Source organism: Camarhynchus parvulus, chromosome 14 (genome assembly GCF_901933205.1).
Source record: "Camarhynchus parvulus chromosome 14, STF_HiC, whole genome shotgun sequence".
NCBI lineage: Eukaryota > Metazoa > Chordata > Aves > Passeriformes > Thraupidae > Camarhynchus > Camarhynchus parvulus.
Window position 1 is genome coordinate 4,783,342 of NC_044584.1, and position 13,999 is coordinate 4,797,340.

The 13,999-nt window shown below is 60.2% G+C and overlaps 1 protein-coding gene across 2 annotated transcripts in view; it reads right to left on the reverse strand.

Annotated features, from left to right (window-relative positions):
• The window catches only part of RAB26 (RAB26, member RAS oncogene family), a 31,073-nt gene that overhangs the window by 14,116 nt on the left and 2,958 nt on the right, over nt 1-13,999 (reverse strand). Inside the window, exons 1-2 of one of the 2 annotated variants that reach the window (XM_030958505.1) lie at nt 12,531-12,623; nt 9,980-10,090 (exon numbers count right to left, since the gene is read on the reverse strand). In XM_030958505.1, coding sequence (XP_030814365.1) covers nt 9,980-10,087 — 108 coding nt within the window. In that variant the 5' untranslated portion in view covers nt 10,088-10,090; nt 12,531-12,623. Of the gene's footprint in view, nt 1-9,979; nt 10,091-12,530; nt 12,624-13,999 lie in introns of those variants that run through there. The other variant, XM_030958504.1, reaches the window with a different exon arrangement.

Consider the following 13,999-nt stretch of genomic DNA (forward strand, 5'->3'; position numbering starts at 1 on the left):
GCTCTGGATGGACACCCTGAGCTGCAGGCAGGGCTCTGGACTGACCCTGAGCTGCAGGAAAGGCTCTGCACTGACCCTGAGCTGCAGGAAGGGCTCTGCACTGACCCTGAGCTGCAGGAAAGGCTCTGCACTGACCCTGAGCTGCAGGAAGGGCTCTGCACTGACCCTGAGCTGCAGGAAAGGCTCTGCACTGACCCTGAGCTGCAGGAAGGGCTCTGCACTGACCCTGAGCTGCAGGAAAGGCTCTGCACTGACCCTGAGCTGCAGGAAGGGCTCTGCACTGACCCTGAGCTGCAGGAAGGGCTCTGGATGGACCCTGAGCTGCAGGAAGGGCTCTGGATGGACCCTGAGCTGCAGGAAAGGCTCTGCACTGACCCTGAGCTGCAGGAAGGGCTCCCCAGGCAGGGCTCTGGAATGCCCCTGCTCTGCCCAGGGCACTGTGGATGGATGCTCACCCTGGGACTGTTCCCCTCCAAGGAAGGTCCCTGGGTCTCCACTGTGACCCCCCAGCAGCGAGGCTGGGCTGCATTATTCCTCCACACATGCAGCTCTGTTGTTCTCAGCCATCAGCTCCAGGGAAGCAGCAAGGCACGGAGGCACCGGTGGGACCGGCTGCTGCTGAGTGGCACGAGAAGCAAATCCAGCAATTCCCACCAAACTCAGCATCCAACACAGGGCAAAGTCCCCAGCAGCGGGGTCTAACTCGCCAGACAGGCTGGAGCTGCCTTCAGCAGCCTCCTGCACTTGGTTTTTGGGGAAAAATGATCATTAACAGGGCTGGGAACACAGGACCCACAGCCAGCGCTGCCAGGGGGATGTGCCAGGCACTGGGGCCGGTCCTGGTGAGGAGGAGCAGCAGCCCTGGCGCGGGGCAGGACCCGCAGCCCCTGCCCAGGCCGGCGCTCACACAGCCGGGGCTCTCCCCCAGGAACAGCGCTAACGGCACACAGCCTCAGCTGGCATCGTTGCCGTGGTGATGCTGCAAAGCTGGAAAAGCCAAAGGCTCCATTTCCCCCGTGTGTCACCGAGCCTGGGAACAGCGAGCCTTGGCAGGCGGGAGGAAAACGTCCGAGACACAGGCAGATGGCAGCAGGGCTGCTGAGGTGGTGCCATGGCTCTGTGGGTGCCATGGCTCAGTGGGTGCCATTTCTCTGTGGGTGCCATGGCTCTGTGGGTGCCATTTCTCTGTGGGTGCCATGGCTCTGTGGGTGCCATTTCTCTGTGGGTGCCACGGCTCTGTGGGTGCCATGGCTCAGTGGGTGCCATTTCTCTGTGGGTGCCATTTCTCTGTGGGTGCCATGGCTCTGTGGGTGCCATGGCTCAGTGGGTGCCATTTCTCTGTGGGTGCCATTTCTCTGTGGGTGCCATGGCTCTGTGGGTGCCATTTCTCTGTGGGTGCCATGGCTCTGTGGGTGCCATTTCTCTGTGGGTGCCACAACTCTGTGGGTGCCATTTCTCTGTGGGTGCCATTTCTCTGTGGGTGCCATTTCTCTGTGGGTGCCATGGCTCAGTGGGTGCCATTTCTCTGTGGGTGCCACAACTCTGTGGGTGCCATTTCTCTGTGGGTGCCATTTCTCTGTGGGTGCCATGGCTCTGTGGGTGCCATTTCTCTGTGGGTGCCACAACTCTGTGGGTGCCGTTTCTCTGTGGGTGCCATTTCTCTGTGGGTGCCATTTCTCTGTGGGTGCCATGGCTCTGTGGGTGCCATTTCTCTGTGGGTGCCACAACTCTGTGGGTGCCGTTTCTCTGTGGGTGCCATTTCTCTGTGGGTGCCATGGCTCTGTGGGTGCCATTTCTCTGTGGGTGCCACAACTCTGTGGGTGCCATGGCCTTGTGGCATCTAACCCCTGCTTTCCATACATTTAATGGAAAAACCCCACACAGAATGGAACAAACCTGTCCAGGTGTTCACAGCAGGACCAGTCACACCTCAGAGATGTGCCAGTGGTTCTGTGGCCCCGGGAAGATGACCCTTCCTGCCTGCTGACCTCCTGACTGACTCAGCCCAGCCACACCAACACCTTCCTCAGGCTCAGAGGCATCACTGAGACCCCCAAAGGGCCCATTAAACCTCCTCACCCTGGGACAGCCACAGCCCAGGGCGAGGGACATCACCCTGTAAAGCTGAAGCACCACGAGCTCCCAGCTCACATTAGTTATGATCAGGGAGAAACGCTTTTTCCCAGTGGAGGCATAAAGGTGAATTATCTGCTGCTGTTTCCAAGAGATTCACCAGTGCCCCAGGGCAGTGACTCGGTGCTGAGCCACAATTAAAAATGCTCTGTGTCCCTGGTAGACAAACAAAGCTGTGTGAGCTGCAGGGCTCCTCTGGGGCCCGGAGCCAGGGCAGCTCCAGCACCCTGGGATGGAGCCAGGAGCTGCACGGGCAGTGCCCATCTCTGCCCCTGGTGCCAACAACAAAATATTTTCCTTCCAAAGGCTCTGCAGGTAAAGCCCTCAATCCCCCATTGCCATAGGAACTGTGTGTGCCCTATCACCATCCAAGGACAGGGACACACCACACTGCAGCTCCCTCCACCCCAAACACAGCTCTGATGGGGCTGGTTTTTCTCAGTTTTTTCCCTTTTTTTCCCCAGTTTTCCCATTTTTTTTCCCAGTTTTTTCTCAGTTTTTTCCCCAGTTTTTCCCAAGGAGGGTGCCCTGCTGGTGCTCACTGTTCCAGGCTTTTTGGCACATTCAGTTGCTGCCCTGCCTTTGGGCACGGTGATGCTCAGTGCCACCATCACAGGGTCCAGCAGAACCCATGGATGGGACTGACCCCATGGCTCAGGTCTCAGGGAAGTGGCTCTTTGGGGAAAGGGGAAAAGGGGAAGGGCAAAAGGGGAAGGGGAAAAAGGGAAAGGGGAAAAGGGGAAGGGGAAAAGGGGAAGGTGGTTTTCAGGGAAGAACAACACACAGAGAGCAGCTGGTGAGCTCAGGCAGAGCCAGCTCCTGCCACTGCAGCAGTGCCAAACCCGGGACTGGCACCTCACCCTTCCCCACTGAGATCATCAACATCCACCCCAGGAATAACCCAAACCCTGTTGGGAGCAATAATTAATTAACAAAACGAGGCAGCAGCTCAGCAGAGAGGCAGCAAGGGCTCGGGGGACCACAGGAGCTGAGCAAGGCAGAGCCACAGGGCAGGGATGCCCCAAATGCCCATTCCAGGGGCAGAGGGGGGGTCAGAGACACCCAAACCCCACCTGTGCCCCCTTTCCTGGGCGCCTTCCCTCTGCTTTCAAAGAACAACCCAGTTCTGCACAGCTGCGTTCAATATTTTATCACAAATAAAAGATGAAAGTGAAATTAAGCCAAATGTATTCCATTAAATATTGAAACCATTTAGGCTTGCTCTGGCCCCATTTAAATGTTTTACTGAGCATAAAACGCTCCCTCTCAGGCCTGGCACCGGGAGCGGATCCAGCCCGGCTCGGATCCATGGCAGGGGATGCTCCAGTGCCCAAATTGGCCTCTCCAGAGCCAGTTTCCCACCTGGCAGCAGCCAGACAGGAGCCAACACAGCCCAGCCGTGTGCCCAGAGCCCGAGCTCCTGCTCCCCTGCTCCTGCACAGGGATCCTGCAGGGCAGGGCAGGAGCAGGGATGTGACCCACAGCCCCAGACACTGCGCAGGGCTGGCAATTGCACTTCCCAGCTGAGTTCCCCATGGTGCCCATCCTCTGTAGGGGCTTTGGGCTCCCCCACAGCTCTGACCAGGAGGATACAGAGGCAGGTTGTGCTGAGCACCTTTACAAGCTCCCTCCTTGCACCAACAGCTCCCAAGTTTGTGTTTTCCTTGCCTGTGTCCTGGCACTGCAGCTCCTGAGCAGCCCAGGCCCTCTCTCTCCCCCTGAGCTAATGAAATCCATCATTCCAACCAGCCCAGGCCAGGACAGACCCACAGGGACACCAGCTACCAACAGGCACCAGGAATACACCGAGCATCAGGGCTGCAGGAGCCTGGAGACACTGGTGCCCTTCCAGAAGCATCTTGCAAGCCCCACATCCCCAGCACCACCCTGGCAGCTGGAATGGATAAAAAATTCCACATCCAAACCACTCCGGGTGGTATTTCTGACACCAAGGAGGTGGAGAAGGCACCTTCCCACCATCCTGCAAAGAGGATTAAGCTGGTTAAGAGTTTTCTTCAGCAGGCTCTGGGGCTGGCTGCCGCCCCAGCTGCTCAGGCACTTCTTTGCTTTGAAGACGTTCATCTCCTTGCTGTGCCTTCCCCAGGGCAGCAGTGGAGTCCCTTGTGCATGGGATCACCGCCTGCACACGGGGCCTTGCCTCTCCCTGCTGTGCTGCAGAGCTGGGGGCGTTTATGGGTTTATTTTCCAAGAGCTGGAGGCACAGGAGGATGGATAAACCCCGGGAGCTGCGAGCAGCGGGCACGGGCACCAGCAGCATCCCTTGGCAACTGAGCCCTGCATGCAAATGACAGGCACCGACTGCAGAGCTCTGGGTGTCCCTCTGCCAGGCAGCAGCAGCCCTGCAAGAAAAGCAGGGCTTGGTTCCCAGGGAAATGGATATTTACTGCCCTGAGAGCCCGTCCTGGGAGCGGGGAACGGGCTGTGGGGGAGCAGCACCCTCAGAGCCACACATGGGCACAAGGGGCACAGTGCCAGCTGACCAGGGCTGCAAAACTGCCAGGATCTGCCTCCCCGTGCTGCATTTGGGCACAGCTGCTCCCCAAGCACTGGTGATAGCACCATGCCCATACTCTGGCACCAGGCAGAGAGGGGGAGCATGGCAGGAACCACCAGAGACCCCTGGAATGGTTTGGGTTGGAAGGGATCTCAAAAGCATCCAGTGCAAACCCTGCCCAGGCCAGGGACACCTTCCACCAGAGCAGGCTGCTCCAAACCCCATCCAGCTTGTCCTTGAGCACTTGCAGGGATGGAAATCTGCTCTGGGCAAACTGAGCCCAGCTCTCCACACAGTGAGAAATGCAAAAATATGAAATCAGCTACTGGCTGCTATTAAAATTCATCCAGCAATGGGAGCTGCAGAGCAAACTGCTTTTCAGACAAAGAGCTGCTGGAAACACACAGAAACATGGAATGGTTTGGGTTGGAAGGGACCTTAAAGGTCATCCCGTTCCAAGCATTTGCCATGGGCACAGCCAAGGTGGGAGCACAGGCATCCCCTGCCTGCTCCTGCCCCACCTTCCCCATCCATCCCGGTTGCACCTCTGCTGCCACTGGCACGGGCCCATGAAGGGGAATTTGGTCCAAGCCACTTGGCAGCACCAAGATGTTTCTCCCAGGAAAAGGCCCCTTCCCTCCAGAGCTGCAGCCCTGGAGACCAAGCTAAACCCACCCCTGCAGCAAAGCCCACCCTGACCCCACACAGCAAAGGAGAGACGAAACACTTTGCCCAGCTCCCTCCCTCTAACAGCCAGGGCTAATCTTGCACAGAAAGACACTGAAATTAATTTATTTCCATTTCTTTCTTCTGGCCTAAGCAGCTCCCCTCCCACTTTTTCCAGATTGATCCATCAGAAAATGAGCCCTGCTAATGCTCTGCGCCAACCGCTGAGATAAAAGCCAGCCCTGGCTTCCAGGAGGCTCCAGGTTGCTCCAGCCCTTCAAAGGCTGGGAGGGCAGGGATGAGGGCTGGGATTTGGGCAGGGATGTGGGCACCTGCTGGGGAGCAGAGCACGCCCCAGGGGCAGGGATTTGGGTGCCCACTGGGGACCAGCAGATGCTCAGGGCACCCCCAGCCCCCTCCCAGCACCCCCAGGACCAGTCTGGGTGAATCCAAACCGTGGTCACTGCTCCTCTGCAGGGCTGGAGCAAAGGTTCCCATCCTCCTGCAAAGCTCAGCTCTGTAAAGCTCAGCTCTGCAAAGCTCAGCTCTGTAAAGCTCAGCTCGCTGCAGGAGCAGAAGGCAGCCTGTGGAAGGGGCACACAAACACAACAAAAAACAACCAGAGATGCCATGAACCTCCCATGTTAAAAAAAAAAAAAAAAAAAAACCAACAAAACAAAAACAAAAACCACATGAGCACCGCTGATTCCAGCCCTGAGCCGCCCAGGGCCCAGTGTAATCAGGAGTCCTTAGAGCTCAGGGCCACCGGGACAGGTTTTATTTACAGCACTCCCACATTAAGCACGGCACAGCCAAGGCTGGGGCAGAGCACGGAGCCTCCCGAGGGGGCCGGGCAGCAGCTGAACCCCCCCAGCCAGCCCTGTGAACCTGTGCACATCAAAGCTGAGCCTTCAAAGGAAAGGTCCCCGGTGCCACCGCCTGCCCTGGCAGCTGGAGCTGTGCCCAGCTCCGGGCTGGCTCCTCCCGAGCCAGGTGCCAGCACGATGCTGCTTCGCTGCTTTGCTGCTTTGCTGCCTGTCCTCGGGGCAGCAGCACAGCAGTGACACCGTGCACACCTGGGACAGCACCAAGAGCAGCCACCCTGCTCTGAACTCCACCAAAAAGCTTCCCGGCGGTTTCATCCCCTGATTAACACAGGAACCATCGCCCCTGCTAACGCAAAGGAGCTCATTAGCACCTCTTCCCAGGGAGGAAAGGCTCATCCTTAATTTTTTTCTTTTATGTTCTTCTCCTTTTGGGTCCAATTAGTACAAAAATCTTCCCTCGCCCAAGCCTGCAGAGCTCGGGGCTGTGAGGATGGGGCAGCCCCACAGAGCCCAGGTGTCCCTGGGGACAGGGGCACAGGGGCTTCACGTGGCCCCTTGGCTCCTCACTTAGGCGAGACTCCCATCACTCAGCTGTCACGACAGGCCACGAGTCCCCCTGGCTGCACAGCTTGAGTTTCTGTCGGGGTTTCTGAAGCGTTGCCAAAATTACAAGGAGAGGCAGCTCCTGCCGTGGCACTGAGAAAATCGGGATTCACACCCCTGCGCAGCAGACCTGCTCTTTTCCAGGAGCCCCTTCTCCCTGGAACCGCAATGTGTGAAGCCAGGAAAGCACCCCCAGCCTGCCCAGAGCTGCTGTGCCCTCGCCAGTGGGGATCTGTGGGGAGAGAGCCCCAGGCAGAGGCACCTGCCAGGATTCCTCTTGTGCCATGGCACAGCTCATGGAGGGCAGTAATTAACCCCTCATTATCTAGCAATGACACCTTGAAGGTGTCACCTGTGATCCAGGCAGAGAGGGGTTTGTCCCCCAGCCAGGGGGGCAGCTCAGGAGCTCAGACAGAGGTTCCTGCTCAACCAGAGGTTCTTGCTTAGACAGAGGTTCCTGCTCAGACAGAGGTTCCTGCTCAACCAGAGGTTCTTGCTCAGACACAGGTTCCTGCTCAACCAGAGGTTCCTGCTCAGCCAAAGCTCTGCCAGAGCAGGACCCCTCGCCCAGGGCTCTGCTTCCAGGGCACCCACCCATCACTGCACCCCCAGCCAAACCCTCAGCCTGGCCCTGTCCCAGCTGCACTGGGAAGGCTGGAGTCACCCCCAGGAGCTAAAGATGCTCCCCCAGCAAACCACATTTCCCCGGGATGGAACGCTGAGGACTCAGCACCTCCAAAGCTCGAAGCCAACAGGTGCCATTTTGATGCCTTTTTTAATATTACAATCATCTTTGTTTCCCCAGCATCAGCGGTTTGTTTTCCAAACACACTCAGATCAACATCCCTCTTTGTTTAAGAGATGATAATAAACAAACACGTCGCGGGAGGTTCCCCCTACACATAAAACAGCAGGAGGGAACAAACCTCAGGGGCCATTAGGAATAGTAATGCCAGATTAATTTGAAATGGATTTCTATTCATTTACATTCGCTCTGGCCTGTGTGAGCCATTAGCTCTGGGTGCACCTGAGGGTCTGACATCCTTGAACAGGGGCAATGATCCCAGAGCCCGCTGGGACCAGAGGATGGGCTGGGAGAGGAGGGAGCTGGGCTGCCCCAGAGCCATGGCAGGGACCAGAGGGCATCAGGAGGGTGGAGATGGTGCCCAGGACAGCGTGTGGAGCTGGGCAGCTCCGTGCCCGTGCTGTCCTGAGCCAGGATGGCCCCAGGGACGCGGCAGGTCCCAGCAAGGCCGGGCGTGCACAGGAGAGCAGCTGGCACACACGCTGGCCTTGGGGAGCTCCCTGCAGCCCCGGGTGCCAGCCAGGCTCAGGGAGTGCCACAAACCCTGCCAAAAACCCAAAATAACCCCCTGTGCTCGCTCAGCACCCTGCACAGCGGGCAAAGAGAACACTGAGAACCCCAGTGACACCTTCCCACCAGTGCCACCTCAGTGCTTCAGCCCGCAAACCCCTGCCAGACTCGGGGCTGCAGGGAGAAGGAGCTGTGATGTGACAGTTCTGTGATTAAAAAGACACAAATTAAAACCAGCAGAAGCCTCCAGTGTTGCCACCCCAGAGCATCATCTGCATCACGGCGCCCACGGCGAGAGGGGCAATTACCAAACAGGATTATCCTGCTGGGAATGCAGAGGCACATCAAAAAACTATTTCCATGTCCCCCCAAAATTATGAATGCCTTACAAGGATGATAATAATGAGTTTTAGGGCATACACATGATCTCCCCCACTGTATAATCTGCCCATTTCAGAGACATGGAGCTCTAGCAGCTCTATTAGAGAAGTAAATTAACTTTAATTTGATTGCTCCTCAGTAACAGTCATTTCAGCACTCTAATCAATAAGTCACAGGGTTTTATGGCTGCCCTCTGTATCAATCACTCCGATCAGTAATAAAACCCTTTTATTTGAAGAACACCTGAACACTGTGTAATTACCTTTGTGTACAATTACAGACCCCAATTTACCATTTCACCTGCAGCAGCCCCCAGCCTCGCTAGGCATGGAGCATCCCCTCCTTGCTCAGGGCTTCCTGAGCTGTCCCTCACCCTTCCCAATGTCACTGCACCACAGGGTTATTACTCACACCCCAGCCAAGCAGCAGGTCACAGGAGACACTCATCTCCCAGAAATCCCCCAAGAAAAGTCAAGATCCGAGATCCTGCTGGGGAAAGGCGCTGGGAAGACACAACACTGGTGTGTGGCGTCACCAGCAGCTCCTCACAGCACCCAGCAGAGCCCCCAAATGGAGCCAAATCCATCACAGAGAGACGGCACAGCCGGGAGCAGGGCAGGGAGAGCAGCACTGCCCAGACATCCCGGGAGGTGACAAGCTCACACTTTGGAGGGAGCAGATGGTTGGGGGACTGGTGAGGGACAGGGAGCAGCTGATCTGGCAAGCCAGGCGTGCTGCCTTGGTGCCAAAACTGCCTCGTGCCCTGCACAGCTGCTGGAAAGGCTCTTTGGTGCCACCTCTGTAAAGTCACTGTTCCTGTGGCTCTGCTGTCCCACCCCACGGGTGGGGATCCCCTTGGACAGGGCCTGAGGGAACCACAGAGACCCCAGGCAGCCCCCCAGCACGGGACTGACAGGGAAACACGGCCAAGGGCAGGTTACAAGGCCTGGGGCCGTACTCAGATGTTCCTGCCTGGCAAAGGATGCCCTGGCACACTGGGGCACTGCAGGGTGTGATGTGATCCCCTTTCTTCCCCCATAAGAATTCTTCTTATTCCCTGTGCGCAGCAATTCCCACTCTCCTCACTGGAGCTGCACAGCCCCCAGCACTGCCCCCATGACTCTCCTGGATCAGGATGCTCCCATTGCTCCCAACCAAACAGAGACCTCAGAGATCCCTCAGCACAACACAGCCCCACATCAGCACCCCAAAGCTGTGCTCAGGAGATTCTTCCAGGGCATTCTGGTTTTTATCAGTTTTGGTTTTGCTGTTTCAAGGAAAAAAAAACCTGCACAACTCTTAAAAACCACTGGAACTGCCTCAGGGAAATATTTTCACGGGCAGATGTCAGGCCTCAGTTGTTACAGGAATTATCCCCAGGATCCTGAGCAGAGGAGAGGCTGCCCCATCTCTGGCAAAGCCGTAACAAAGACGCTGCTGCTGCTGGAGCTGGCACGGCTGCAGAGGTTCAGTGTTCAGTTACCCCTCTGCAAATCCCAGCACTCACCTGCCCGACCCCAGAGGGGTCCCGTCACTCACCCTGAAGTCGATCCCCACGGTGGAGATGAAGCTGCCGGCCAGGAAGGCGCCGTCCTTGAAGCGCACCAGCAGGCAGGTCTTGCCGACCCCCGAGTCCCCCACCAGCATCACCTGCAGGGATGGAGGGAGGAGGGATGGAGGGAGGGAGGGAGGGAGGGGTGTGAGGCTGCAGGTTTGGGACGGCAGCCCCACTGCAGCCATCACCCCGCTCCATCGCAGCTCTGGGCAGCCGTGCCTGGGGGGAAGAAGCACATCCAAGAGTGATGTCCTGGGGGCCAGGGCAGGGTGGGGAAGGCACACAAGGGGATTATTCAGACCCTGCACCATGTCACCAAACTGGAGACACCTTCCCCTGACAGGCACTTAACAGGTCTGTGAAAACCAAGAGTGACACGAGCTGCCCCTGCTGTGCCCACAGAACAGCCCACCCCGTGTGGGGCTTCCCAGGAGGGTGACACTGCTCGGGGGGGTCCCCAGCCACAGTGCCAGCTCCAGGGGTGCCCTCTGCCCTCGCTTCAGTGGCACCCACACATGCCCACGGCCACCCTGCCAGCCCTCCATGGATGCCAAGGCAGCAGCTCCCGGTGCCACCTGCCTCAGTTTCCCCACCCAGCAGCCGGCCTGGGCACAGACAGGGCAGGCAGCTCCTCGCCACAAAGCAGCCACGGCAGAGCTGAGGCTGCTTCCAAACGCAGCTCCCCAAAGCCTCTGCCCACACCAACAGCCCTGCTGCCCCCAGGGCGCTGACCCTGCTGCCCTTGGTGGGATGACACCGAGAAATCCGCGACAGCAGCGGGGCTGTGCCAGCTCCTTCCACACCTGCCGTGCCAGGCTCCTTCTCTCTGCCATCAGCCTTCCACGAGCCATTAACCCGTGACAGGGCTGAAATGGCTTTGTGGCAGGGACCGCCCCGGGTCACACCGAACCCTCGCAGGGGCTGCCACAAGTGGCAAACGCCAGCAGCCCTCTGCAGAGGCAGCAGCAGCCCCAGCCGCAGGTGCAGCTCGTTCTGGCGCTGCCAAGGAGGGCAGGATGTGCCCACGGCGCCCCACACCCCCAGCAGAGCCCCACAGCGGTGTCCCACAGAGCACCAGGCACCGAGCCCTGGCACAGCGGGGCGAGGGCAGCCAGAGCCCACAGGGGTACCAGTGTGAAGCCAAGGGAAGGACGAAAAAAAGTCATTTTTGTACAAAATATTGATTTTTTAAAAAATTTTCCAGACATCTTTTTGGAATAGGTGACCCTCAACAGCAGCTTCTCCCAGCACCAGCAAAGCCTCACTCAGGCACAGAGAGTGCCCAGGGCCAGGAGCCAGCCCTGTGCCCAGGACTTGGCACAGATCGGGAGCCTCAGGAGAGAGGGAAGGAGAAAGTTTAATAAACCAGGCTGTTACTGGACACAAAGCAATTTCTGCTGCCACTGGGTCAAAACCAGCCAGACCATTAGCAGATGCTTTCCCTTCCCGGCGTGTTTGGGCTTATCTGAGACACATTGGGTTCACCCTCTGCCATGGGGACCATCCCTAGGGAAAGCCTCAGCCTGGGCAGGCACAGGTGAGCTCCAGGAGCCAAGGACCAGTGCAAACACAGAGGTGGCTCCATTTTAGGGAAGCTGTTGAACCATTAATGCAGCTGTATCAGGACCAACCACCTACCAAAGCAACCAAGCACATTTCTGGAACATCCCTCTCCAACCCCACATCCCAAACCTGAACATCTTCTACCCCACACCCCAAACCTCCACACCACAACCCCACAAGCACCAAGCTCTCCCCACACACAGCAGGCAGGACCAGCCCCAGCAAAGCCGCTCTCTCCAGGCTCCATGGCCCGGGCTCGGCACAGAGATCCGTGTCACAAACACACAGCGGTTTCACCGAGCCGTGCCCCCAGCCCAAATCACTAAATGAGCCCCAAAATCATCGAATGAGCTCCGAGCTGGGCTGGCATCAGGTCGCAGGATGAAGTGGGGAGGAAGCAGATTCATTTGCGCTGTGACTCGCTCGCCAGGGTCTGAGCGGCGAGGAGAAGCCACCTGAGCGCAGCAGGCTGGGGACATGTGAGCGGCAGCCGGAGCACATTCGGTGCCCCTCGGGGGTGCCATCACCACCCGGCTCACAGCCCCGCTTCCCTGCAGGCTCACAGCATCGGGGGCTTACAGCAACTCCCCGGAGCAGCCTTTGGCCGTCACTTGCACAAGTCCCGCAGCCCCAGCCCCGCTCCGGGGGCTCTGCGGGCGCAGCCCCCGCCGAGCGATACCCCGACCGGGCGGCTGCGGAGGGGCGGGATGAGGGCTGGGAGAGGGGAAAGCAGGGATCCAGGCAAGCAGGGATCCAGGCAAGCAGGGATCCAGGCAGGCAGGGATGAAGGGAGAAAGAGATGCAGAGACGAAGGGACGAAGGGATGCAGGATGCAGGGATGCAGGGACGAAGGGATGCAGGGATGCCCGCCCGGTCCTGGCCGCCGGGAACTTCGGCGACGCTACCCCCGGCCCCGCACCCGCCTGACCCGCACTCCCACAACCCTCCCCGCCGCCCTCTCCGCTCCCGCACCTTGAAGGCGAGGTCGTAAAACTCCCCGCTGCTGCTCAGCGAGGGCCGCCCGGCCGCCGCCGCGCCGCCGTTGCGGGGCAGCTCGGGGGCGGCGGCGGCGGCGGCGGAGCTGCCCCGGGGGCGGCGGTGGCGCGGCCGGAGCCCTGCCCGGCGGGGGCAGCGCGGCGGAGGGCGCGGCACCGCCGCCCTTGCTGCGAGCCGCCTTCTTGCGCGACATCCCGGGGCCGGCGCCGCGGCCGCGCCGGGCGCTGGGGGGCGCGGGAGCCGCCGCCGCCGCCCCGCCCGGCCCCGCCCGGCGCCGCCCCTCCGCCAATGGGAGCGCGCGGAGGGCGGGAAAGGGGGCGTGGTCTGAGCGCTGACCCCGCCCCTCCGCGCCCCGCAGCGCCGGCACCGGGAGGAGCGGGGGGAGCGGGGGAAACGGGGGGGGGAGCGGGGGGCGCCGGGGAGCGGAGGAACGGGGGGACGGGGGAACGGGGGGAGCGGGGGACGGGGAGGAACGGGGGGCAGCGGGGGCGCCGGGGAGCGGGGGAACGGGGGGCACCGGGGGGAGCGGGGGAACGGGGGGCACCGGGGGGAGCGGGGGGAACGGGGGGCACCGGGGGGAGCGGGAGGAGTGGGGGGCACCGGGGGGAGCGGGCACGGCGAGAACGGGCTGCGGGGGGATCTGCACCCGCGTGAAGGGAGGCGAGGACGGGGGCAGCACTCCCCGCGGTGCCCGCTCCCCGCGGTGCCCTGCACGCCCGGCCCCGAGGCGCGTTGCCGTGGGGGCACCGGGAGCCGCCTCGGGTGGGTCTGTAGGAGCGAAGGGAACGGCGAATGGAGGGTGGCACCCGCACCCCGGGGAGCAGCGTGGGGTGCCAATGCCGCACACGGCAGCCCCGCGGGCGGGGTGCGCATCGGGGTGGGGGAGTGCAGCTCCACAGCCGGGTTGGGGTCCGTCCCGCAGCTCGGTCTGGGGTCCGTCCCGCAGCCACGTCCATCCATCCCTCTCGGTTTGCCGGCACGGTGTGGGAGGGCCACTCAGGCAGTCACAGACCCTCAGCCGCCCGCAGCATCCCTCGGGGGTGTAAGGGTGGAACTGGGTCCCGACCACGGGGGGATGGAGCCTGGGCTGTGGGACTGGAGCCCGGCTCCCCCAGTGTGTCTCAGCAACTGGTTCCTCTCTCTGCTCCCGAGTGCCGTCTGAGGCACTGGCGGTGTCTCGGCTGGAATAAATGCCGTCAGCTGCCTGACATGTTCGGCAGCTCGGGAACAGCCTGGCTGGGTTTGGAGGCCTGGACAGGCACAGGGAAGCGGGAGCGAGGAGTAAATCACTGTCAGGAGAAGCCAGGCAGGCACATGGTGAAGATGGAGTCAGTGACAGCGCTGGCACAGGGAGTGACAGCTGACAGGGCAGGGATCAGCGTCCCAGAGAGCCCGGGACCAGCACCAGAGCTCGGGTGACAGCTGTGGTGATGCCGAGGGGTCAT